Source organism: Chelonoidis abingdonii, chromosome 1 (genome assembly GCF_003597395.2).
Source record: "Chelonoidis abingdonii isolate Lonesome George chromosome 1, CheloAbing_2.0, whole genome shotgun sequence".
In the NCBI taxonomy this organism is placed as follows: Eukaryota; Metazoa; Chordata; order Testudines; family Testudinidae; genus Chelonoidis; species Chelonoidis abingdonii.
In genome coordinates, this window is record NC_133769.1 from 318,160,196 (window position 1) to 318,185,488 (window position 25,293).

The 25,293-nt window shown below is 42.0% G+C and overlaps 1 protein-coding gene across 1 annotated transcript in view; it reads right to left on the minus strand.

Annotated features, from left to right (window-relative positions):
- Window positions 1-25,293, minus strand: part of COG6 (component of oligomeric golgi complex 6) — an 82,744-nt gene that overhangs the window by 8,453 nt on the left and 48,998 nt on the right. The window contains 5 exon segments of the mRNA XM_075061892.1: window positions 795-902; window positions 5,159-5,326; window positions 6,104-6,235; window positions 22,736-22,853; window positions 24,584-24,675. Coding sequence (XP_074917993.1) covers window positions 795-902; window positions 5,159-5,326; window positions 6,104-6,235; window positions 22,736-22,853; window positions 24,584-24,675 — 618 coding nt within the window.

The following is a 25,293-nucleotide window of genomic DNA, read 5'->3' on the forward strand; positions in this document are numbered from 1 at the left end:
AACAGGCCATTTATCATTTCCTATCACTTCTTTAAATTGAAAATGACTAAAACTGAGCTCCTCATCTGTCCTCCCAACCACCTCCCTCCTCCTTTTTCATAACCACAGACATCACTACAGTCTCCATCATTTTGCTGGATTATAAATTGTTTCATGGAATCAGTATAATCTAGAACAGAGTTTGAAAATAGGCTTAGAATAGGAATTAGCCTGTTGACCAAACAATCAAATTTAGCATCTTAATGTGGACTGCCGTGTTTAAAAATGCTTGTTTAATATTATTTCCCCATTATAGATTCATAGACTCTAGGACTGGAAGGGACCTCGCGAGGTCATCGAGTCTAATCAATGTTGGGGCATACACACACACACACACACACACACTATTAATCTCTCTACTGGTTTAGAAAACAAGAACCCTAAATCTAGGTATCCTCCTCTACAGAACAATACACTACCCTCTCTCCAAACACATGCTTAATTTATCACCTTTAATCATGGGAACCTATTCGGTGAATTTTGAGTTCACTGAAGTTAGAAGACATAGGACAAAAATCTAGCTGAAGAGAAAAAGGAACTTAATAATACCTGTAGTATAACAAATAAGCTACATAAAAAGATGAGTGGACAGGAGCTAAGATTGCAGGTTTTCAAGAGATAGTAAAAACTTATTTTTGTCACACTAGTTCTGACCGTCTTGAAGTTAGGATAGCCACAACAGAAAACAGATAGCTTTTCAACAGTTTCAGGCAAAACAAAGTACTCTGTTGGGTGCTGAAAAAGTAAATTCTTACTTGCTCTGGTTTGTGCTGCTGCACAGATTTGTATATGCAACTTAGACCAGCTCTAGTTAACACACAGGAAGCTTGTTCATTTATTAGAGTATCCAAGTGTGCTTCAATCTGAAATTTGAAGGGGAAGAAATACTTAAAAGAAACATTAAATAAAAGTTATTCTTAAATTACAAAGTGACAGTTTAGTAGTCATCCAGAAAATCAACTCAGAATAAAAGGAGAATGAGCACCTAAGAATTCAAATCACATGCACTACAGAAAATCAAGAATAAAAAGTGACAATGTGGTTTATACCTTTTAAAAGATTTAATTTGCAAAGCCAATTTGGATCTCGATTATTTTGCATTACCAGGGAACTGAGTGAAGCAAGATGCTTTGACAAAAGCTGAGGTCCCAATTCTGCAGTGAGCTCCACAGAGGTAGACCCTGTGCACAGATGAAACCCCACTAACTTCAGCGGGGCTTGACTTGGACACATGGGTCTGCCCATATTGTAATACTGTGGCCGAAATGCTCAAATCTGAAAAATCCATAGCCATAAAGGACAAATATTAATGCTTTAAAATTAAAACTTCAAAAAGTTTTAGTAAAATATCAACACTAGAATGATATAATGCGTTGCAACTATATGAAAGAAATAATCAAATTCTTGTTGAAAATGCTGAAGAGTTCAAGACAAGATCAAACAAAAAATAAAATGAAACCATTAAGATTTCATGAAGAGAATAAAACTGAAACTTAAACCATGTTAGGCAATCAATACAGGATTCAAAAGGCATAATTTAATTTATTTTAAAGAAAGAGAAAGTTAGCTACAAGCACCTATTCAAAAATTAGGCAATGAAGAGCTGTACAACTGTCAGCTCTGCTTTTATCATCTTCAGAAAAAGCTTCCTTATTACCTCTGAGACATCAAAAATGCCATCTATTCATAAAATCATTTAACAATTTTTGTACAATTGCAACTCTGTTAGAGATTAAAAACAAAGAACCCAAATCCAGTTAATTTAACCCAAAGGAGCAGCAATTTTCTTCTTCAGGTTTGAGTGGCCTTACAAAGATGTGAAGAAATATACTTTTTTTAATACATAATCCTTCATTTTCTTTATTGCTCTCCTGGTCTACACAAGAAACAAGAACTTCTATTATAGCACCAAGAGACCAATTTAATTTAATAGATATAGCAGATACAGAACCTTTATTAGGTATCCTACAAAACTTTGATATCTCAGGAATCATCATTTTCTAATGAATGTATGGAAACTAGACTATAATAAAATACATCTTTCCCTCCTGATCTTTAAGGAAAGCCTACTGTTTTAACATGGTGATTTCAATAATTTTCAAAAGGTCTCGATTTTCCTATTGAGTAAATTATTCTTGATGAATATCCCCAATAAATGTTTCTGTTCTACACTAGTCTATCTCAAACTCAGTAACCTTCTTTTGCATGACGTCAAGACATCCCTTCCAATTTAGTTCTAACTGTGAAATGTTTACAGAAAGTGAATCTGGGTTAGTAGCAAATGTTTCCCACCTAGTCTCTAGATTTTGAATTGCAGAATAAAGGGATTCCAGAAGTGTCTTAAAAACACCACATTAGTAGTTTGGTTTTAGACAATCTGAATTTTTTGTATTAGTTAAATGGCTAGCTTCAAGTGCCAGAGGTTCTATTGCTAATGACAAAGTGCTGATAATAAAGAGGGGTAAGAGACAACTTCCACAACCCTCTGAAATATTACAGGAGAGTCACTAATTAAAAACATGTTCAGAGAAACCCCTTGTACTTGTGTTTTCTGTTGGGAAACACTTTAAAGAACAAAATCAGCACATGGGATGCAGTGCAAAGTTGCGGGCATAAGTAATCTGTACATCTGAAGATGGATTGTGCCAAATGTGCCCCAAAATTAACAATCCAAAAAGCATATATTTTAATGTCTTAGTGAACTGTGGATAGTGTTAACATTACTTATTAACTTTAAAATATTACAATATGTAAAATATTGTTTTGGCATGCTAAGTAAAAACAAGCACTAGGGGAAAAAACTTAACATCTAATCCTCTCATGGATATATCCCTATGTTCAGGGAAAGAGAATTTGATTATTCATAATCATAGTTTAAGGCCAGAAAAGATCACCAGATTGTCTAGTCTGACTGCCTGTATATCACAGGCCACCAGCACCTGCTCATTAAACTAAAAAAATCAAAATTAGATCAAAATATTACAGCCCACAGAAGACTAGACTATTATACACCACAGACAGAGAATAGGAGGGACTGAGGTGCACCAGTGCCCAATTTCCCCCACAGGGAAATGATTAAATGAGCTATACCACATAGTCCTGGCAAATGATCCACATCCACATGCTGCAGAAGATGATGAAAACCCCTCAAATCACTGCCAATCTGATGTGGGGAAAAACTGACCCTACATATGGCAACCAGTTAAATCCTAAGCACATGAGCAAGAATCAGCCAGCCAAGCACCTGAAAGAGAGAATGCCTGGTGCCAGCTCAGAGCCCTGGCTCTCCCTGTCCCAATGTCCAATCTCCAGCCATGGTCAGAGTACGGAGATACAAAAAATTTCACTGACTGATAATCATACTTAGATCATTACTCCTGGGGGAACTGTATGCCAAAAAGTTAAAGATTCTGCACCAAAAAATTAAAAATTCTGTGCACAATATTTTAAAATTCTGCATATTTTGTCAAAATATCATAATATAATCACACCAGTTTCAATAATTTTCGTAATTTATTTCAAAATACCCATCAGCAAATATGTCTAACAATACAGACAACAAAAAAGATTCAGGAAATTTTTTTTTTTTTTTGGACAAAGATTCCTTAGTAGACATATTAATACAGAATTCTTAGGGCTTTATTACATTACCCACTGGATTGACAGGCAGTGATTGATCTGCCAGGGGTCGATTTATTGCACCTAGTCTAGACGCGATAAATTGACTGCCAAGGGATCTCCCGTTGACTCTGGTACTCCACCGGAGCGAGAGGCACAGGTGAAGTCAAGGGGGAGCATCAGCTGTTGACTTACCACAGTGAAAACACCACAGTAAATAGATCTAAGTACATCGATTTCAGCTGTGTTATTCACATAGCTGAAATTGCGTAAATTATATCAATTCTCCCCACCAGCCCCAAGTGTAGACCAGGCTTTAGTAATAATTCATTTAAACTACAATACAGAACCGTACTACCCGCACCCCTCAAAAGCAGTGGAAAGGCTTGAGGGAGTCAGAGGCAACTGAAGAGCTGAGGGAGAGGGAAGCAAATTGCTGGGAAGGAGCCTGGGTGTGAACTTGGAGGGTTAGTGGGTATGGGTGGGAGAAGTAAGGAACAGGTATTGGGGGGGGGGGGGGCAGGAAAGGATTGCTAGGGAGCTTCCTTCATGCAGACCCTGGTTGACCCCTAGCCTCTCCCATTCAGTCAGCCACATATGTCCCTGTCCCCATGCACCACACGTTCTTGCATCCCTGTCCACATCTCTCCACCCCCACTCAGACATCCCCCCTCCATCTCCTCCCTATCCCATGTATCTTTGTGCCTCACTCAGTCGCCTCCCTTCTCCCATGTGGCCCTGCACTCCTTTCTTTCCCCTGTAGCCCTGAGCCTCCACTCCCATTCAGCCTCTGCCCCAGTCTGTCCTGCCCCACTAGCCCTTATGAGCCTCTGTCTCACCCCCCCAGCAGCCCCATGCTGTGTCTGTCTCCCCATAGCCCCTGTCTCCTGAATTGGCTTGACAGGTGCTGTGAAGAAATCACTACAGGCTCTTTTTCTTCCCTAGCTGGCTGGAAGTGAACAAAAGGCAGAACTGTAGCAACTTTCTGGCAAATCTATTTTCCGCAAAAAAAATTAAAAATATGCGTGGCGCATTATGCATGCATGCAGTGGCGCAGAATTCCCCCAGAAGTAGAACATTAGGGATGTTGCATATTGGTGTTTACACTTCCATTTGTTTTAACTATCTCAGATCATTTGTCTTAAAAAATGAGTGACTAGAATAAAAAATACCTTCACTTATATTGGTTTACTTTCAAATAAAAAACCATAGGTCAAAATTTTCCAACCTGGGTGCCTGAAATGTGGCTCCTAAAATCAATATTTAGGTGCCTAAATAGAAGAGGTGTAATTTTCAAAGATACGATGTACTTTCAGCTGTCACTGATCTCAGTGGAAGTGGTGCTGCTCAGCACCTATGAAAATAATGCCTCATTTAGGTGCCCACATCTGGATTCAGAAGCCTAACTTTAGGCACTCATGTTTGAAAATGCTGGTTACGTCTGCTATTCACAGCTATAAAACAATATGCGATAACCTTTCTACTGATTGTTGATGCTTACCTGAAATTGTAACATTTCCAGACGTTTGTCAGTGAATTCAAAGAGAGCGAGGGTAGTCTTCATCATATAAAGTGAATTTACCATGAAGGTCGCCATGTCAGCTGTGCCTAAATTGCTAGCAGACACAGTACATAGCTGTAATAATGGATCTAGCACACAAGACAGAACCTAAAAGGGAAATATGAACAAGGGGGAAAAATGTTTCATGAGACTTTACATTTGTGGGGTAGTGACCATTTTGCCTTTATCATCTATTTATTTCCCAAAACAACATTTAAAAAAAAAAAGAGAGGTCCCCTGTTGAGATCTAGTAAAAAACAGCTCTTGACCAGCTGGTGATCAGCTACCGGACTAGCAGTGTGGTATAGGAACCCGAAAGGAACAGATTTTACCCTAGCAGGAGATGGAGCAGCTCAGAAGAGAAGATTGGTGGTTCACAGAATCATAAAAATGTACGGGATGGGAGGGGCCTCAAGAGGTCTTCTAGTCCATCTGCCCACACTGGGGCAGGACCAAGCATATGGGCATAGTGTACATATATAATTTTTAAAAAATAACTATCAATAGGATAATAGAAAGCGGATATCGTAACAGGACATTCCATGCTGTCATAACTATCCATTTTATTAGCCACAGTCTTATCAGTATTAAAATTGGGGGGGAGGAAGCCTATAAACAATTGCAGACAAAAACCATACGAACATAAGAATGGCCATACTGGGTCAGACCAAAGGTCCACCTAGCGTGGTATCCTGTCTTCCAACAGTGGCCAATGCCAGGTGCCCCAGAAGGAATGAACAAAACAGGTAATCATCAAGTGATCCATCCCCTGTCACCCATTCCCAGCTTCTGGCAAACCAAATTCATGCCTCTTCAGTATTTTTTATATTGAGACCAAATTATGTGCATATTTCTCTGTGTTCAAATGAACTCTACAAACTATACCTGTACAAAGTCAGCTTGACGAGCATCCAATGGCACAACAGATGAGTCATGGGATGCCAGAACCTCACGCAGCAATGCGAGCGTTTGATTCAGTGCAGAGCTTGGGCCAAGATCCGGTGGTGGGAGTTCAACCTAGACAAGAGATAGTTTATTCCCTACTTGTGTTATATTCACAGGAAATAATAAGCAGTATGTATCCATGTTACTAGGTACCAATCAGCTACTGGTAATGTCACACACAGTCAAGCACAGATGGAGTTCAATATTTTGACACTGGACAGATCTATAACTTGTTCTAAAATATACTTGCCTATGACTCCCAGCGTTACAATAATGCTTATTACTTACAGACAATAAACAAAACCAACCTTCCCCTAACATCTCAGTCATATCTAGCATTAAACTTAGCATTCAGCAACGTGCTTCATGAGTGCTTCAGAAATTGGCAAAATTAAAATCTGTAGCAGCTTGTAAAATGGAGAGGAAAAGTAATATAAACTTCTTAAGTCCTTTTATTGAAGTTCGGCATGCTGGAAGCGAACTTGCCATCATGCTATTTATACAGCTCTTCATAATGGACAAATAATGTAGATACCTTGTACAGTTTCCAGGGAAGAAAAGTAATCAGAGGAACAGAGGCTATCAAGTGGACAAAATTCTGCAATAAGAGCGCTACAAATCCCCCACAGAAGCTGAGATAACACAACTTTCTTGAATAAAATCAGAATCAAAAAGGGGGAGTATTCTGGTTAAGAAAGGACAATTTTCCTCTCCCTTGGATCTTGTACATAAGCTTTCATAATTTGTACATTTAGGAAACACTTAAGGTATTGTGAATATCTACCTGCTATTAGTAACAGACTGAACAAATAGAAAATTTAGATCACATTCTTCTTGATAGAGTATAACCCAAATGTTCTTCCACTTTAGCTTTCCAACTGAAGTTATAATGAAATGTATAGGGATTCTATGAACTTACCAATGGAAACTTAAACTACATTCAGGGGACTCATCCATCTTTCAATTTAATCTTGATTTTCTGACAGCTTTAAACAGAATACTTTTCTGGTAATAAGGGAACACCACCAGTAATGGTATTAATGTGGACCAGTTCAGACCACATCACAAAACTATTCCATTTAAAAATGCAAGCCTTTCTGGCAGATGGCTTTGGAAAGACCAGGAAAGGACATGGGCCATCTACTCAGAGATGATATGTCTAAGGAGCTCTATACTGGATGTGTGCCACAGAAACTACAAGACCCATTGAGATAATGGAATTCAGTATTCAAATTCCATCTCAATGTTGGCAGCTAGCTCTGGAGCTTCCCACCGTTTGAGTCGAGAGATTTCAATCTCTAATCTGGAAAATGAGTTTGGGGATGAGCCATACATACAGAGCTCTTACTTATTCCAAACGTCTGCTCTGTAATGTTGGAACTTTAGAGTCATTTTTTTGAACTCAGTAATTCCAGCATCCTGATAGTGACCTAATAGATAAAGGAAGACATATACTGTACTAAAAAGTATAACAGTGTTATCTGAAATTCAAGGGGCAATGTGTCCAAACAGAAATTCAAGCACGTTTCCACCCACAGGTCCCAGACAGGCGTTCCAGTACAAGGCTGCATTGTCTACCACAGGGCTTGTAGATATGGGAGCAATGAAGAGTCAAAGCACCTCTCATGAGCCAACCAGGCCAGAAATATTGATGCTGTTTTGAGACATCAAGAAACATCCCAACTAGCTGCTAATGAAATTGTGCTTGACCCACACCACTTACCTACCTACAATCTTGGAGCCTAGGTCATACATACACAGAGGTAGTAATCTTAGGAAGAGGCAGAACATTGATTGAAGGCATCAGTATGGCATGAAATCCACACTAGAAGACCCCAGTACTAACAATCCTTTCTGAGATAACCAGAAGGCAAGGATGCTAACTGCACTGACAGAAGCAGCCTGTGCCTGGTCTTAGTAATCACAACTCTGTTCAGGGCATGAGAAAGTCATTCACATAAAGGTCAGCAAAATATGTTGGGTGATTCAAGTGTCAACATCCTTTCTGGGAGGTGGGAGTGCCTGTATGAACTAGTGCCACAGAATCTTCCCACTACCGTGGGTCAAGGGAACACACACTGGCAGGTGCAGAGTTGGAGAGAATGTGTCAAAGTTTATACAGTGCAAAAGCATCACAGTTGTAGGACTTCAGGCATTTAAAACCAAACAGTGAATGTGCAGGGAACACCAGAAACTACACAATATGAGGGCTCAAACTACTAAAGGTGCCCAAATTCTAATGACAACAGTACAGAAAGCCAATGAGACAAGGATATGCCAATACTCCCAAGGCGCTAGCTTACTTCATTTCAACAGTGCAAATACCACCAGCCACATGAGATTCTAATGCTGATATCCTGAGGGCTCTGAGCAGTCATGTTATTCTGATACTAAACCACGAGAATAGCAGAGGAAAAATCCAAAATTCCTAGAATTTTGATCTGCCAGCGCAGAGCAAACAGAGGCATAAAGAAGGATACATAGGGATTGAATAACTCTGACTACGGTTCTAAACTGCTCCACCAGCACTGATACACTGAATTCAAGAAGGCATGGAGAAGACAGATGCTGAACAGTTTCTTCAGGATAGGAACCCTGTGGAAGTGCAAGAAAGGTCCCCTGGCAACATATTCTGACAGTGCTGATGCGCTGAACCCAGGAGGTGCTGGGAAAGTCCTTGTTGCTCAACCAATCTGTTGGCTCTGACATACAAAAGCCAAGGCGGCATGGAAAAGACTCCCTGACACCGAGCTCCTGTATAGACTCTTGTCCTTAGGAGGCATCTTCTGGTATTGAGTGGGGATGGAAAGACCCACACTACTGATGCACTGTGGAGAAGATCGCTTGCTACTAAACTTTGCCATAGGTGTCAATGCTTCAAGCCTAGTCTGGGGAACCAAGACAACTTCCCAGTGCCTATACTCACCAAAGGTCAAGATTTACTTATCTTTAGGCAACAAGCTGAGGCTCTACATGTGGGGGGAGGGGTAGCTCAGTGGTTTGAACATTGGCCTGCTAAACCCAGGTTTGTGAGCTCAATCCTTGAGGGAGTAACTTAGGGATCTGGGGCAAAATCAGCATTTGGTCCTGCTAGTGAAGGCAGAGGGCTGGACTCAATGACCTTTCGGGGTCCCTTCCAGTTCTAGGAGATGATATTAATAATAATAATGGAGATATACCTATTTTTTTTAAAATGTGTTACCAATGTACAATACTACAGCTCCTGAGAAGCCAAATCAGAAGCCTAAAAAGATGCAAGAAAGAAACAGAAAAAAGATTCCAGCACAAACTGAAACTGTGTTGGTTGAACCTGATGGGAATTTTTATTGGCTGACCACAGAACTGGAGCCTCAGAGACACTGGAAGTATGCTCACTAGTGCAGTGTTCTTGAACAAGCCCACATGTGCCACTGTAACAGGGTGCTGGCCAAAAGGCACTGACCCAGCCCCTGTTAGCTCAGAGCCTGCTAGCTCAGCTCCCAGTAAGAGGAAGTGATTGGAGCTTACAGGGTTTGGCTGATTAAAGCTGTCTTAAAAAGATGATAAAAAAAAAATGTCTCTTTTACCTGTAAAGAGTTAAGAAGCTCAGTAACCTGGCTGACACCTGACCAGAGGACCAATAGGGGGACAAGACACTTTCAAATCTTGGTGGAGGGAAGTCTTTGTTTGTGCTTTTTGTGTTGTTCTTGTTTTTCACTTCTTGGGGCTAGAGGACCGACGTAACACCAGGCTTTCCCAATCAGTCTTTCATGTTTTCAAAATTGTAAGTATACAGCCCGCAAGGCATTAGTCTTGTTTTGTTTCTTAACTTGTAAATGTGTCTTTTTGCTGGAAGGATTTTTACCTCTGTTTGCTGTACTTTGAATCTAAGGGCTAGACGGGCTGGGGGGGTCCTTCTAGTCTTATCTGAAGTCTGGTTACCCTTAAAGCATTTCCTCCTGTTTTACAGAGATCATTTTACTTTTTTCTTTCTTTTAATTAAAAAGCTTCTTTTTTAAGAACCTGACTGATTTCCTTGTTTTAAAATCCAAGGGATTACAGTCTTGAACTCACTCAGGATTCGGTGGGGGGAAAGGAGGGGGGATGTTAATTCCTCCTTGTTTTAAAGATCAAGGGGTTTGGGTCTGGGTTCCCCAGGGAAGGTTTTGGGGGGACAGAAAATGTGCCAGACACTAAATTCTGGCTGGTGGCAGCATACCAGATTTAAGCTAGTAATTAAGCTTAAAAGTGTTCATGCAGGTCCCTACTTTTTGTACCCTAAAGTTCAAAGTAGGGAAAAAACCTTGACAAAAGCGCTAAAAGAGAATCACCTGTGAGCCTGATGGAGGGTGGGGGCAGGGAGGCCTACAAAGCTAGCAGGAAGGAAGCAGAAGAGGAGGAACAGGAAAGTGAGGAGTGAGGGCCTGTTGCTCCCAGCTAGCTGGAAGAGCAAGTTGTTCCAAGGGGCTACCTGATTGATACTGAACTGTATACAGCTGTATAGAGGTGGTGGCGGGAACAGACAGGGAAATAAAAGGGCACTGGTGTGATAAAGAGTGGTCTCCAGCTAATTTGTACCCTGAGCAACGAAAGGCCCGTTTACAGCTACATAGGATCAAAAATCTTTAGAGCTAGGGCTTTTCCATCATAACTTATACTGAATTCATGAGGATCAAAGAGTGAGAATCCTGAACTCACGGTATCTTGAGAAAAACACACTTCGGTAGCTCTATGTACTAGTGACACTTTTTACTTAATAATATGTAGGGCACATCAGTACTCAAGATGAAGAATTGCTCAAATGTGATTCTCTTCTCTCCACAGACTACCAGACATAGAAAAGACGGTTACTCACTTTTGTAACTGTTGTTCTTCGAGATGTGTTGCTCATATCCATTCCAATTAGGTGTGCGCGCGCTGCGTGCACGTTTGTCGGAAGATTTTTACCCTAGCAACACTCGATGGGTCGGCTGGGCTGCCCCCTAGAGTGGCGCCGGATATATACCCCTGCCGACCCAATGGCCCTTCAGTTCCTTCTTGCTGGCTACTCCAACAGAGGGGAAGGAGGGCGGGTTTGGAATGGATATGAGCAACACATCTCGAAGAACAAGTTACAAAGATGAGTAACTGTCTTTTCTTCTTCGAGTGCTTCCTCATATCAATTCCAGTTAGGTGACTCCCAAGCCTTACCTACGTGGTGGGGTCAGAGTGAGATGTCGCAGAAAGTAGAACTGCTGATCCAAATGCCGCGTCATCTCTGGACTGTTGAACCAGAGCGTAATGTGAGGCAAAGGTGTGGACTGAGGACCAGGTAGCTGCGCGACATATCTCCTGGATGGGTACATGAGCCAGGAAGGCGGCAGATGAAGCCTGAGCCCTGGTAGAATATGCGGTGAGGTGGCTCAAGGGAACATGAGCAAAGTCATAACAAGTACGAATGCACGCTGTCACTCAACATGAGATCCTCTGGGAGGAGACAGGTAGGCCCTTCATTTGGTCTGCCACCGCGATGAAGAGTTGTGGTGTTTTACGAAAGGGTTTTGTCTGCTCGATATAAAATGCGAGCACTCTACGGACGTCTAGGGAGTGCAATTGTTCCTGTCGTGATGAGTGTGGCTTCGGGAAGAAGACCGGAAAGAAGATATCCTGGTTGATATAAAAGGCCGATACCACTTTAGAGAGGAAAGCCAGGTGTGGTCACAACTGCACCTTGTCCTTGTGAAACACAGCATACGGTGGCTCCACCATGAGAGCCCTAAGCTCGGAGACTCGTCTGGCCGATGTAAGGGCTACGACGAAAGCTGTCTTCCAGCACAGGTATAGTAGCGAGCAGGTTGCTAATGGCTCGAAAGGGGCAGACATAAGTCTGGTGAGAACCAGGCTGAGGTCCCAGGTTGGGGCGGGACAGCGTACTTGGGGGTATAGGCGGTCCAAGCCCTTGAGGAACCTAGAAACCATAGGATGTGAGAACACGGAGCGGCCACTTTCCCCTGGGCGGAAGGTAGAGATGGCCGCCAAGTGCACCCTCAATAATGATACCGCTAGGCCCTGTTGTTTGAGAGACCAGAGGTAGTCCAAGATGGTGGGGATCGAGACCTCGGTGGGAGTAACATTATACACTTCGCACCAGCAGGAGAAATGCTTCCTCTTGGCCAGATACGTTGACCGAGCGGAAGGTTTCCTGCTACCCAGGAGTACTTGTTGTACTGAAGCAGAGCAACGTAACTCAGACTGGCTTAACCACGCAGCAGTCATGCTGTGAGGTGAAGGGACTGCAGGTCTGGGTGGTGAAGTCTGCCGTGGTCCTGAGTTATGAGGTCTGGGCGAAGAGGCAGGGTAATTGGGTTGGTTATTGACAGGTTCAGCAGCATGGTGTACCAGTGCTGCCTGGGCCACGCTGGAGCGATCAAGATCAAGCGAGCTCTTTCCCTGTGGAGCTTTATCAGGACCCTGTGAACCAGTGGGAATGGTGGAAAGGTGTAAAGCAGTTGCCTCGTCCCCGGCATCAGGAAAGCATCCGAGATCGAGCCTGGGGAGAGGCCTTGGAAGGAGCAGAACATATGGCATTTCCTGTTCTCACGGGAAGTGAAGAGGTCTATATGGGGAAAGCCCCACTTCCAGAAAACAGAATGAATAATGTCCGGACGAATCGACCACTCGTGAGACAGGAAGGATCTGCTGAGTCAATCCGCCAGAGTGTTCCGAACCCCTAGGAGAAAAGACGCTACCAGGTCTATCGAGTGGACTATACAGAAGTCCCAGAGCTGGATGGCTTCCTGACAAAGGGGGGAGGATCCTCCCTGCTTGTGTCCCTCCCTGCTTGTTTATGTAATACCTGGCAGTTGTGTTGTCTGTGAACACAGAGACTCAACGGCCTTGCAAATGCTGTTGAAATGCCTGGCACGCAAGGTGGACTGCTCTCAGCTCTTGGACATTGATGTGCAAGGCCAGCTCCTGAGATGACCAAAGGCCTTGAGTGCGAAGATGGCCTAGGTGAGCACCCCAGCCGAGAGATGACGCGTCCATCGTCAGGGACACAGATGGCTGAGGCGGATGGAACGGCATCCCTGCACACACCAGGGAGGGCGTCAACTACCAGTCAAGGGAGCCTAGGATGCTCATGGGAATCGTGACTATCATGTCTATGGTGTCTCTGCCCAGGTGGTTTACCGAGGCGAGCCAAGATTGAAGGGGATGGAGGCGTAGCCTGGCGTGTTTGGTCATGAACGTGCAGGCAGCCATGTGACCCAGGAGACCGAGACAAGTGTGAGCCGAAGTTGTCGGGAAGTTCTGTAGGCCTCGGATAATTGTTACCATCGCCTGAAAACGAGGCTGTGGTAAGCAGGCTTTGGTGAGATTGGAGTCCAGGATGGCCCCAATGAAGTCTATCCTCTGTGTGGGAACCAGAGTGGATTTCTCCGTATTGATCATCAGGCCTAGACTCATGAATAGGTCCGTGACGATGTCCACATGATGGGTGACTTGTGCCTCAGAGGTCCCTCGAATGAGCCAATCGTCGAGATAAGGAAAAACATGTATCCGACGGCAACGGAGGGAGGCGGCGACTACAGTCATGCACTTTGTGAATACTCTTGGGGCTGCAGAAAGGCCGAAAGGAAGGACTGTAAACGGAAAATGTTGACGGTTGGCTACAAACCGGAGGTACCGTCTGTGTGGAGGATAAATGGCGATGTGAAAATACACGTCCTTCATATCGAGGGCAGCATACTAGTCTCCAGGATCCAAGGATGAGATGCAGAACGTCAACTTTATCATGAACTTGTTGAGTTCTCGCAGGTCTAGGATAGGTCTGAGACCTCCCTTCGCCTTGGGGATTAGGAAATAGCAGGAATAGAACCCCTTGCCCCTTTCGTCCTTTAGTACCTCCTCTATGGCTCCCATGGCAAGGAGCGTCTGCACCTCTTGTAAGAGGAGTTGCTCGTGAGAGGGGTCCCTGAAGACGGACGAGGATCCGGGGTGGAAGGGGGGTGTGTGAAATAAACTGGAGGTGGTACCCAAGTTCCACCGTGCGTAGAACCCAACGATCTGAAGTTAGCTGAGACCACACAGGGAGGAAAAAGGAGAGACAGTTATAAACGGGAGGCAAAGGATCCTGGAAAGTAACTGGTACGCGTCCTCGGGCGCACCTTCAAAAGTCTGGCTTTGGCCCTGCAGATGGCTTGGAGGGACCCTGATTTTGGCCCCTTTGGGGTCCTGACTGCCATCTACGACCGGCTCGACCACGCGTTCTGCCAAAGTCCTGCCTCTGTCTAGGTGGAGGGTAAGGGTGGTGAGGCTGGGGGGGGGAAAAGCCAGCACTGAGTCACTGGCGTGTGCATGCCGAGAGAGCGCATAATGACCCTGTTGTCCTTCAGGTTTTGCAGCCTAGGGTCAGTCTTTTCAGAAAAGAGGCCTCGACCGTCAAAGGGCAAGTCCTGTATGGTATGCTGTAGTTCCGGTGGGAGGCCTGACACTAAGAGAGAGAAGTAAGATAACTAGGAAACCATGAGTGTTCTGTCGTGGTATTGGTGCGCGAGCTCACGAATAATATAACCCTAGAAGAGATGCACTCTCTCATCAGATTGTCTCTTCCATCGAGCTCTGTGGACAGTTCAATGATCTCCTCTGCAGCCTCAAACATTCTTTTTTCCTTTAGTGAAAGGGAGAGGATCAGCACTAGGGAACGCCATATCTTAAGATCAGGAGAGAGTAGTTAGCGCATCCCAAGAGCAAGCAGTCATTGGGCCACTGACATGCCCAGCAATACTTTCAGACTGATTCCATTTCAGGAAGCAGTTTCTGCCTAACGAGACACTACAACTGGTATCTGCTCCATTTCGGGCTCTGTGTGATCGGTCGCTACTAGCCCTGGGCGAACGCCAGTGCCCCCGGAGGTGCTCATTACCCCGAAGGATAGAATCTTCACCATCGTGTAGTGGTTTGCTGGCATAGCATCGCACGTTTCAATGTGTTCTGTGAGTCCATCCTGCTTCCTACAACCATCTTAGCAGAGCACAATTGCGCAGCTTGGTAAACCATCTACTACAGCGGCACAGGTTGGAATTCGGCCTGCACCACGAGAGTCAGTCAAAGACGCAGCTGCATGTTGTGCGTCCTGAGAGCGAAGCGGACATTGCTTCCGGTTGCCGCGAGTGTGACGGATACCGGAGGGTTGTGCTCTGGGACTGGGCTTGGCGTCGGGACCCGAGCATTGGCGGGACTGCGATCAACTGCGGGTGCATCTGCCGTGCCGACGAGGTGGTCTCATCAAAAGCCAGCTTGCCTACCGTTGTATGACCTGCACAGGCCAGTGCTGGGGCTGAGGCAGATACTCTGTCATCGCGATCAGCCATCTCCGGGAACAATGTCTCCGGCGTGGAGGAATATGAGCTCAACTACGGCTCCGCGGGGAGCTTTCAGTCATCGTAACTCAAGCGGCCTTCGGGACCAGAGACGGTGCCAAAATGTTTGTCGTGCGGCGGCAGGTGTAGGTTTGGGTGCTCGATCTAGCCAAGGTTTCTGGCTCTAGAGTGCGGTGGCACGGAAAGCAGCGGGAGTCTTATGTCTTTCACCCGGGGAAGAGAAACGTGCCCGAGCAATGCCAGTGCCACCGCGAAGTGTCGCGGTGCCCTAAAACCGAAGAGGACGCTTGACGCAATACACAAGTGCATCGGATGCGCGGGTAGCCCAGAAGAAGCCATCTGCATGGATTGCCAGCATCTCGGTGCGAGGTTGGAGAAGTAAGAGGCTGCCCTCCATCAGAGCTGTTCGAATGAAAAGTCCCCGCTCCTTTCGTCTCGCTTGAATAGGCTTCCAGTTGGCACTTATCGGCGAGGTGGATTTCCCAATTGAGGCCACTTAAGGCAGTGAATACATGCGGGATCCCTGCTTGGCAACTGGGCGTTAGTGACAGCCCGAGCCACAGGAACTCTACTTTGCTTCAAACCGGAGACGGGATATCCCGGAGGCATGGCGCGCCCTAGCACCGGCCAGTGCGGAAGGGCCTAATCCCCGAAACCCCTTAACTATACAGTACACAACATGTAATACAAAATCGAAATAAGCAATTAACTGCACCTATACAAATTCAACTATATAACACAAGAACATACGAGAGAACAACAGTAAGCTAAGTGGAAGTGGAGATCAGCTAAAGCGCGCTCCACTGTCCAACGACTGACATGGCGGTAGAAGGACTGAAGGGCGTTGGGGTTCAAGCAGGGTATATATCGCGGCCATGGCGGCGCATCCAGGGGCGACCGCAGCCGACCAGCCCAGACACCCACCAAGTGTTGCTAGGGTAAAAATCTTCCGACGAACGTGCACACCTAATTGGAATCCATATGAGCAAGCACTCGATATTTCAGTTTAATCTACAGTCATACTGCATTATTTTCCTCACTATAGCAAAAATACATTTCCAATTCAGCATTAGCAAGTGGTGTAAAAGAGCCTTAAGTCAAATTTACAGAGCATAGACAGAAATAAATAGTCTAATCATCTGGAATCATCATGTGAACAGTAACTAACAAAAATTGAAAAGTCTTTTAGAAAGAAAGCAGTTCCAGGAATCTAACCAACAATTTATTTAAAATCTCCAGATAAATAGTCTAAGACTTCCAGACAACCACAAATAAATAAAGCTATCAAGGGACTATTATAATCAAAATTATATTTTAACCACATCAGATTTCTAGTTATGACACAAAAACAGTCTAAATAAAAAAACGGTTCATTTGGATTACAAAAAATAAGTTTAGTAATTACTTACTGGTATTCCTAAAACATTTTTAAAGTGATTTTTAATTGCTTTATAAATTAATTTTATTTCATTTATATACTCGATGGATATTCAATATCCTCTGAAACATGCATAACAATAAAGAGACTTATCTTATAGTAGTTCCTTTAAAATAATTAATTCAAGAAATAATGAAGAAATAGAGGAAATTGTTAAACAATCTAGAAACAATAAAACAAACACATTTTATTTTCACAAACAAATATTCTCAAGTGGGCATGCCAGGTGATGTGCACTGAATCCCTAGCAAACGGCATACTGTAAGCTCAACAGACTGCTGTCTAGTGCTATCATCTTCCCTGAAAACCACAATGTTCTCAGAAACAGCTTCAGTGTGCTGATACATGCACATAAGCACAGTCCAAGGAACTGGTAAAAAGGTAGGGATGCTCCTCCACACACTTCGGTTTTGAAGTACATTAAAAAGGAATGATTAAAAACATAATCCTGTGATACCCTCCTAATTAAAAAAAAAAAAAAAAAAAAAAAAAAAAAAAAAAGACATTTGCCACTAACTTAAAATCAACAAAAGGCTCCAGTATAAATGTTTAGCTGATTGTCTGCATTTTTAAACTTTCACAGAGGTAATGAAAATTAGTTACAACTAAACAAAGCACTTTATTTTATGGAAATTATTTTGAGTATATAGTTATGTCATCAATTTTGCATTTTTTTAAATGAATGTAGAATTGATTTGAACCACAGGAAATGCTACACTATATCAGACCAGTGATCCATGTATGACATGTATGTCGTATTCATTTAAATGGAATATATGGGCCAAAGATGTTAACATTATCCAGTCTCTGTACAACATTAAATTGTTAAACAAGGTCCAGGGTTTGGCATACAGAGACCTCATCTCTCTTAATGCCATGGCAAACACTCCCTTAAAAAGCCTTTTAACTTTGTATTAAAAAAAAAAGGGGGGTAGGGAGAACCGGGGGGGGGGGGACGACCAGTTAGAGCATTTTAAATTTAAATAATTAGGTAAGGCTTTCATTTAACAACATCCCTTATCCTTTAGCTGGAATTTTTAGAAAGAAACCCCTCCTCGTTGACAGTCTCACATGGTAACAAAGATGGTAATATCTGTCCTTCTGGTGAAAAGAGAAGCAGCAGCTAGCTGAGATGGATTGGAGCTGCTGCTGTTGTTAAAGTCTGATCTCATTTCATTCCAGATGGTGTTTGGGATTCAGCTGGAGCATAGAGATTGTGATAGCATCTGGGTTCCTCTCTCTGGCCCAGTTTGGTAAGGACATCTCTCAGCATCAGGGTGATGAAGGCCCAGAGTCCCAGGAGATGGTGGGAGTAATAGCCATGGTGGCGACGCTCCCTCCAATAGCCAATTTCTCTCCTGAAGTCTCTTTCTTTCAGGATCCACAAAGGGAATGGTGAGAAATAGATTCCATCCCCTCAACATTTTGTCCATCAGTTAGGTCCAGTTTGACACGCCAATTTTGGTTCACTGATTTCTGGACCACACTTTCCTTGTTTACCAAGCGTGATCTTAACACAGTTCTTAAGTTATATCAGTAGGCCTTTTTGTTTGGACTAATACAGTCTGTCTCCCTTTGTCTTTTCCCATAAATATCTTATGAACTTTTACATACACTTGAGCCCACAATTAGGGTAAATTACTGTGCCCAATTATCACAACAGGAAACCAAACCAGATGCCTCAGAGGAATATGAAAAACACCCTGTAAGGACAATTATGGAATAATCTGTTCCTCCTCACATGAGAGATTTAGCAGTTAGTTTAACCCCATTAACCATTTAACACTTTTAATTCCTTTAACCCTTAAAAATATTGTATTTGTATATATTACCATATGAATATTTTATCAGTTTTTAGACTTAAGTTTATTGAATGTCTTATAGTATCATGAGAGAGTAGAGTTTTTATACTATATTCTCAATAATAATGAATGGCATAGGAAGTTTTACTATTTTGTATACCTCTGTTACAACACCCTTATTTCCTCTGTAAATAGTGCCAGTCCTCTTGCATTTGACAGTGTTTTCATATTCCTTGGCATTTTCTTTGGCTCTCACAATGCCCCTCTATTTCTGCTATATCACTTTTTGAGATGAGATACACAGAATACTGTGCTAAATTTTAGTTAAGGGAACACTAATGATTTATATACTGGAATTATAATATTTTCAGTACTATTTTCTACCCCACTGTTTACACATACTAACATTTTGTTTGCTTTTTGGACTACTAGCACCACCCACTGAGCAGAGATCTTCATTCAGCCCAGGTCTTTAAACTGAGTTTACAGTTATTATAGAACCCAGCAAGATGTATGAATAGCACAAGCTAGTCCTTCTAATGTGCATTATCTTGCATATGTCAATATTGCTTTTCAATCAACATCCTACTGCCCATTCACCTAGCTTTGTTAAGTTCTTCTCAAATTCCTGATAACCTTCTCCAGTCTTAACTAAATGAAACAATCTTTTCATTTACAAGTTTTGCCACCTTACTCATTTTCCCATCACTGATAAGTATATTAAATACCACCGATCCTAGAACCTATCTTTGGGATACCCACTCAACATTGTCTTGCTGAAAACTGATAATTTATGCCTATATTCTATGTGACTTGATCCTGTAGTAACACAATTCTGAATTTGTGATATAAGCACTTTATACCACAAGATTATCACTCCTTTACAGAATCACTCAAAGAGAAGATAAGGGCTATGAGGAAGAAAGTACTCATCAAATACTAGCCAGTAAAATGGTGGGCAGTTTCATCTGCCAAAGAATGAAAATAAAGCCCCAAATATTAGTCCTTTTAAGACCCCTTTCCATGGGGCTTGCTTGTTATCCATTAAATAAAGGTGAAACTCAAAAGTAAATCAACTGATATATCTTGATACCCATTCAGAGATAGTCTTTGAATGGAGATGTGAGTTCCCGTCATCCTTTCTAAGAAGAAGATAAAGAGTCTAAGGGAGGCTCTAAATGGATCAGTACTGTCAATATAGAATGCCAGGTCACTTTCACATCCAGGGTATGCTAGACTGGCTCTTCTCCTGTGAGTATGAAATTGTGGTAAAACAGGTAATATGACTGCTTGATTGATATGGAAGTCTAAGAGGATTTAGAGATGAAAGTGAGGATGAGGGAACAGAGTCAAAAGACAAAAATCTTCAGCTGTAGGTGAATGGCACAGTGACTTTAAAACACTCACAAGAAAACCTAAGTTTTAAATTATAAGGGTAGCCGTGTTAAGTACTGATCTGTAAAAGCACAAGAATCTGCTGGCACCTTATAGACTAACAGACGTTTTGGATCATGAGCTTTCGTGGGTGAATACTCACTTCGTCAGATGAATTCATTCATTCATCTGACGAAGTGGGTATTCACCCATGAAAGCTCATGATCCAAAACGTCTGTTAGTCTATAAGGTGCCACAGGATTCTCTGCTGCTTTTACAGTTTTTAAATTGAACAAGTTGTTGCCATGGATTTGAGGGGTGTGTATAACCAGAATGTGATCAAGTTAATTGCAACCATATAATGCGCATTCAGCCAGTCTAAATTAATGAAATAGAACACCACATAGTTAAGGGTTAATTTGGAGACAGGCTTTCAGAAGCCAGGCTAAATCTAGCTGGCAATTTCTGCTACTCAGAGTGGAGGAGGGGGCAGACAAGTAAACAACTGAGACCAAAAACCTTGGTTGGAAAACCTTGAATCTGATATTAAAAGTTTATCGAAAGTTAGAAAAGTGATGATCCAGTAGGTGTCATTATGACCTATGTGTTTTGCAGAAGTTAGTTATAAAAGATTAGCTAATACAGTATACTTGGGAGCAGTCCTCTAAAGCTATCTTGAGAGACATTTTTCCTGACACCTTTTCTCCCTGGTTGGTGAGCAACTGGCCACTGCGAACCTGCTGTTAATTACTCAATACTGTTCCAGATATTAGGTAAATATCTGGGAAGTTTGGCGTACGGTGAGAAAAAAGTTACTCCGAGCGCTTGGCTACCACACTGCTTGTCAGCCCTCTTGTATGTAGGTAAGAGAGTAGTTGGTGTTTGCAAAATAGTATGGGCAGGTAACAAGAAGGCATCATTAGCAGCAGGGCTGTCTTGCCTTGAGGAGAGGTATGCAAGATATGTACCAATGATTGTTGAGACTCCTGAATCTCCTCTGAGGGATCTGCAAAGTCTCAGCCAGTCTCTTTATCAGTTCCTGAAAGATGTTGCAGTCATCAGCATAGGATGCAGGAGGAGGCATAACAACCTCATCTGGGGAGGAAGAGGATTTGTTTGAAGGGTGTGTCCCCTCCTCTGCCCTTAGCTCCTGTTCTTCCAAAGAGTCTCCCTAGGGAAGAGTTCCATCCACTGGTGCCTACTCATTTTGATGGTGGTTCTTATGTGAGGACATTCTATAGAACTGGTCACTGTAGGGAGCCCCAGGTTCCAAAAAACACATTGTGGAGGAGCATAGGCAAAGGGGAATCCCAAGGTATTGCTGCCAGGGAGCATGGATTGGACAATGACTAGTCCTTAGAGTCTCATCATCTTGGTATGCCATGAACGGAGGCTGGAATGGGAAGAATTCCACCACCTCAACAGAAATTTCCAAGTCAGAGGAAGTGCCATCCCCTGTATCCAAGGGAAGAGCTAGGGGCGTTGGTACTAGTGGCTGTGTCAGTATTGGAGGCCAAATGAGTAAGTACTAGCATCTGCATCAATACCGGTGGCTGACTTTGTGTGTGAAGGTGCAGAGGTACTGGAGGATATGTCAGTGCATGCATACATGTTGATACTGGCAGCAGATACTTCTCTGATACTTGTAGTAGAAGGGATTCAGGTCTTTCCAACACCTGGAGAACCTCATGGAAGAGAAACATGGTCAGTACTGCTGATCCTGGGCACTGCTTCTCAGGATGGGATGTGTTGAGCAGTACCAGAGATGATACGGACTGTATATTCCTCAGGTCTCAAGGAGCAATTCATAAGGAGTAGCTTCAATCTGTCCTCCCTCATCTTTTTGCTCTACTTTTGAATCTGAAGCAGACCTTACATTCAATGAGACGCTGGACTCTGAGGCAGCTGGAATGATCCTTGCTGAGGCGAAAGGACCAGGGACAGATCTGGTATGGTTTGAAGCTCATAGTTTTGGGCATAACCCATGTAAGACAGGCTGCAAACAAGAGAGGCTGTGGGGCAGAAGGCCATAACTACAAATGTGGGGAGAATCCTCATGAAAGTAAGCTATAAAATAGAGAAGAAAACTACAAGCTAAATAAAAAAGGACAAAATACTAAAAAAGTAAAGAAAAAAATAGGCAAGCTAAGGAGCTAGCTTGTTGGTCCTGCTTTGATCAGGGCGTTGGACTAGATGACCTTCTGAGGTCTCTTCCAACCCTGATATTCTATTATTCTCGGTAGCAGACACTGCAACACTCTCTCTGAAGCTATACAGGTGGCTGAGAAGGAACTGGAGTGGTGATGCGTCTGTCCCTACCTATATACCCTCGGTCTGGAGCAGGAGGGTGTATAGTGTGCAGGTGTGGATCTGCAGAAGCTGCTGATGAAAAGTCTGATCGGAAATGTGCACACATCTATAATTGGGCAACTGGTAGGGACAAAAACGTGAATAATTTACTGTATGTGTTATAGAGCGCATGGAAACATGTAATGTTAATTTTAAGATAATGAATCAAAATGTAAACAACAATTTTTATTCCAATAGTCTCCTTATATTAAGGAACAACTGGAGAATTTGTTTTAAAATATGAAAAGCTTATATTTCTGAAACAAACCTTTTCCATTAGTTTACTTGCATGTAGGCTCAGACTATTGAAGAATATCTTTTTGCTTAATAAATGCATTTCTTCAATTGTGGTTAACAACGTAGCTGCACTGTTTCCCAAAATACCACTGAACAAAAAAAGAAAATATTGTGTTAAATCCAAGAAAAAATAAAACAGATCAGATATTTTAGTCAAGGTTCAATAATATGACACCAAGTCTAAAAGTTGGAAATGCAGAGTGAACTGTCATAGGAAACAGCTTCCCCTATTAACTAATTCTAATAATAATTTGTAAGATAGGATGATTTGAGAGAACAAGCACCTCCAGCCAAGATAATTAACAATTAGATACTATCTCAGCTATAACGTATGCATAACTTAAATTAAGTAATATATTCCACTAAAAAAATATTGGAATTACAGCTTTGTTGAAAACGAAACTACCTAAGCATCCAATTCAGGTTTTGCTTTAGTGAGTTTTTGTTTGAATATTTAAAGCCAACAAGGAAGAGAAAATGCTAAATTTTCAGTTATACAGCAAAACATAGTACATAATGAAACTAATATTTTATTTTTACAAGATAGGTAAATATTTTTAGCCTATCCAATACACTACTGTCTTTTTAAATAAGTGGGGGGAAAAATACTCAACTTTGTTTCTGCTATAGAGAATAAAATTCAAACAAGAAAGATGTGTTGATAATGTCATTTCATCTCCACTACTTTCCAGATAAATATGTCTCTTCACATACAAAATTGTACTCTTTAACACTTTAAAAATGTACATGCTTCGCTACTGGAAGTGTAAAATTAGTTTATTAGTTTTACTACAACTGTGTTATACCCACTATGCCATGACACTTTTTTACACGCTTCTTGCATATGAGTTTGTTGTCTAAATTAAAAGTGATTCTAAGTTACACACTACCTTGGGTAAAAACTATATCTGAATGAGACTAATGTGACACTCTTAAAAAAAATAGCAGCTTGGTTTTCAAAGCACTATCAGCCTCAGTAAAGTCACCAAAGTCTCAAATTAGACCTTGCTATAGTAGTTAGATGTCAGTTTCCCCTTTGACAAAAACATTTGGCTAGTAGGATCAGTACTATAATCTTTGACCTTTAAACAATGCCTATAGTTAAGGCTTCCAAACACTCCCCATTATAAGATTGTTTTCAGTTGCTTGTAACAACTAAATTTTAACTGTTTGGGCTTAAAAAAGAATTCTTGTCGTCTTCCTCACCCACTTTTGGAAAGTTTTAGCAAAAATGGTTCTGCCAATTTGAGAACAAGATTAGGGGAAAATACGCTGTTTAATTTATTAAAAAAATTCTTACAACTGTTTTACTGAGAAACTGTACTGCCTCATGCTTTAGAGTAGAGATTTGAAATTTGGCAGACAGGTTGACTTTATGTTAGAGATGTGCCTTTTACTGTTCCCATGTACATATTCAGAGACTTGTAAAGCGTTTAAACTGAAGCTAAGGTTTCAACAGGTAACTTTAATTCTGGCATTTCCTAACTTTAGAGTGTTTAATTTTGCAACCTTAATATTCTTTTAATGTAGTTTTTTGTGTGCACTTTAATATCTACAATGCTACAGAGTGATAAAGTATGTCTATGTGTTGAAATTTTTTTCCATTTACAGACAGATTTCTATTACAATAGTTGATTACTACTTCAGGTCAGGGCTGTGTCTTTCTCTTTGTTCCGTACACAGCTGAGTGCAGTCAGAACTCAAACAACCCCCTCAAAAAACAAAACAAAGCAAAACAGAGCGAGTGTTTTTTACTGTACCAGAATTGGTGCATGTTCAAACAGGAGAGTTACTTAACATGTTTAGTAATTCTGTATACCTGATCGTATGGTGATAGAACTTGAGAAGATTAGATATTTTGTATAATAAAACTGCTCCTGGTTCAGCAACAATCACCTGCTCAATTCTGACCTATGGAACAAAAAATAATCATTTTTATTTATAGGCCTATTCTGAAAATCAGCCTCTACGCTTTTACATGCATTAGGGATATTCAAGGACAAAAACTTTGCAAGCAGCATAAGATGATCACATTGTCTGCTTATATTGCAGGATTCCTCTTGAACAGGGCATTTTTTTGCAGCAAGCTGAAGGTCAGAAAACAAGCAAGTGTATGCCACTTCTTAAGAATGGCCTTGTTTCCCATAGAGTTTTGTATGCAACTTGTTGCTGGAAATTCCTATATAATGAGATCATTTTGTGGATTACCATCAGTACATACTGGAATTCCACCCAGCCCTGAATAGCAAGAACAGCTGCAAAATCCCTAAATTACAACAGATCATCAATGGCAGCACTCAGCAGAGATGCAGAATAATCAGAACTGATATATCAGGGGGGTTATTTAGGTTTATTTTACCTGATTTAATCTCACCTCCGAGTCATGACCTCTAGCCAGTACTTTATCTTGAAAAGAGATGCTAACAGTAAGTAAACCGATATATTCGAAGCTAATACATGCATTTATTGACATGCTGACTGGGCCAAGAAATGCTGGATTACACAGTAAAACAGGCCTGACTTCTTTCG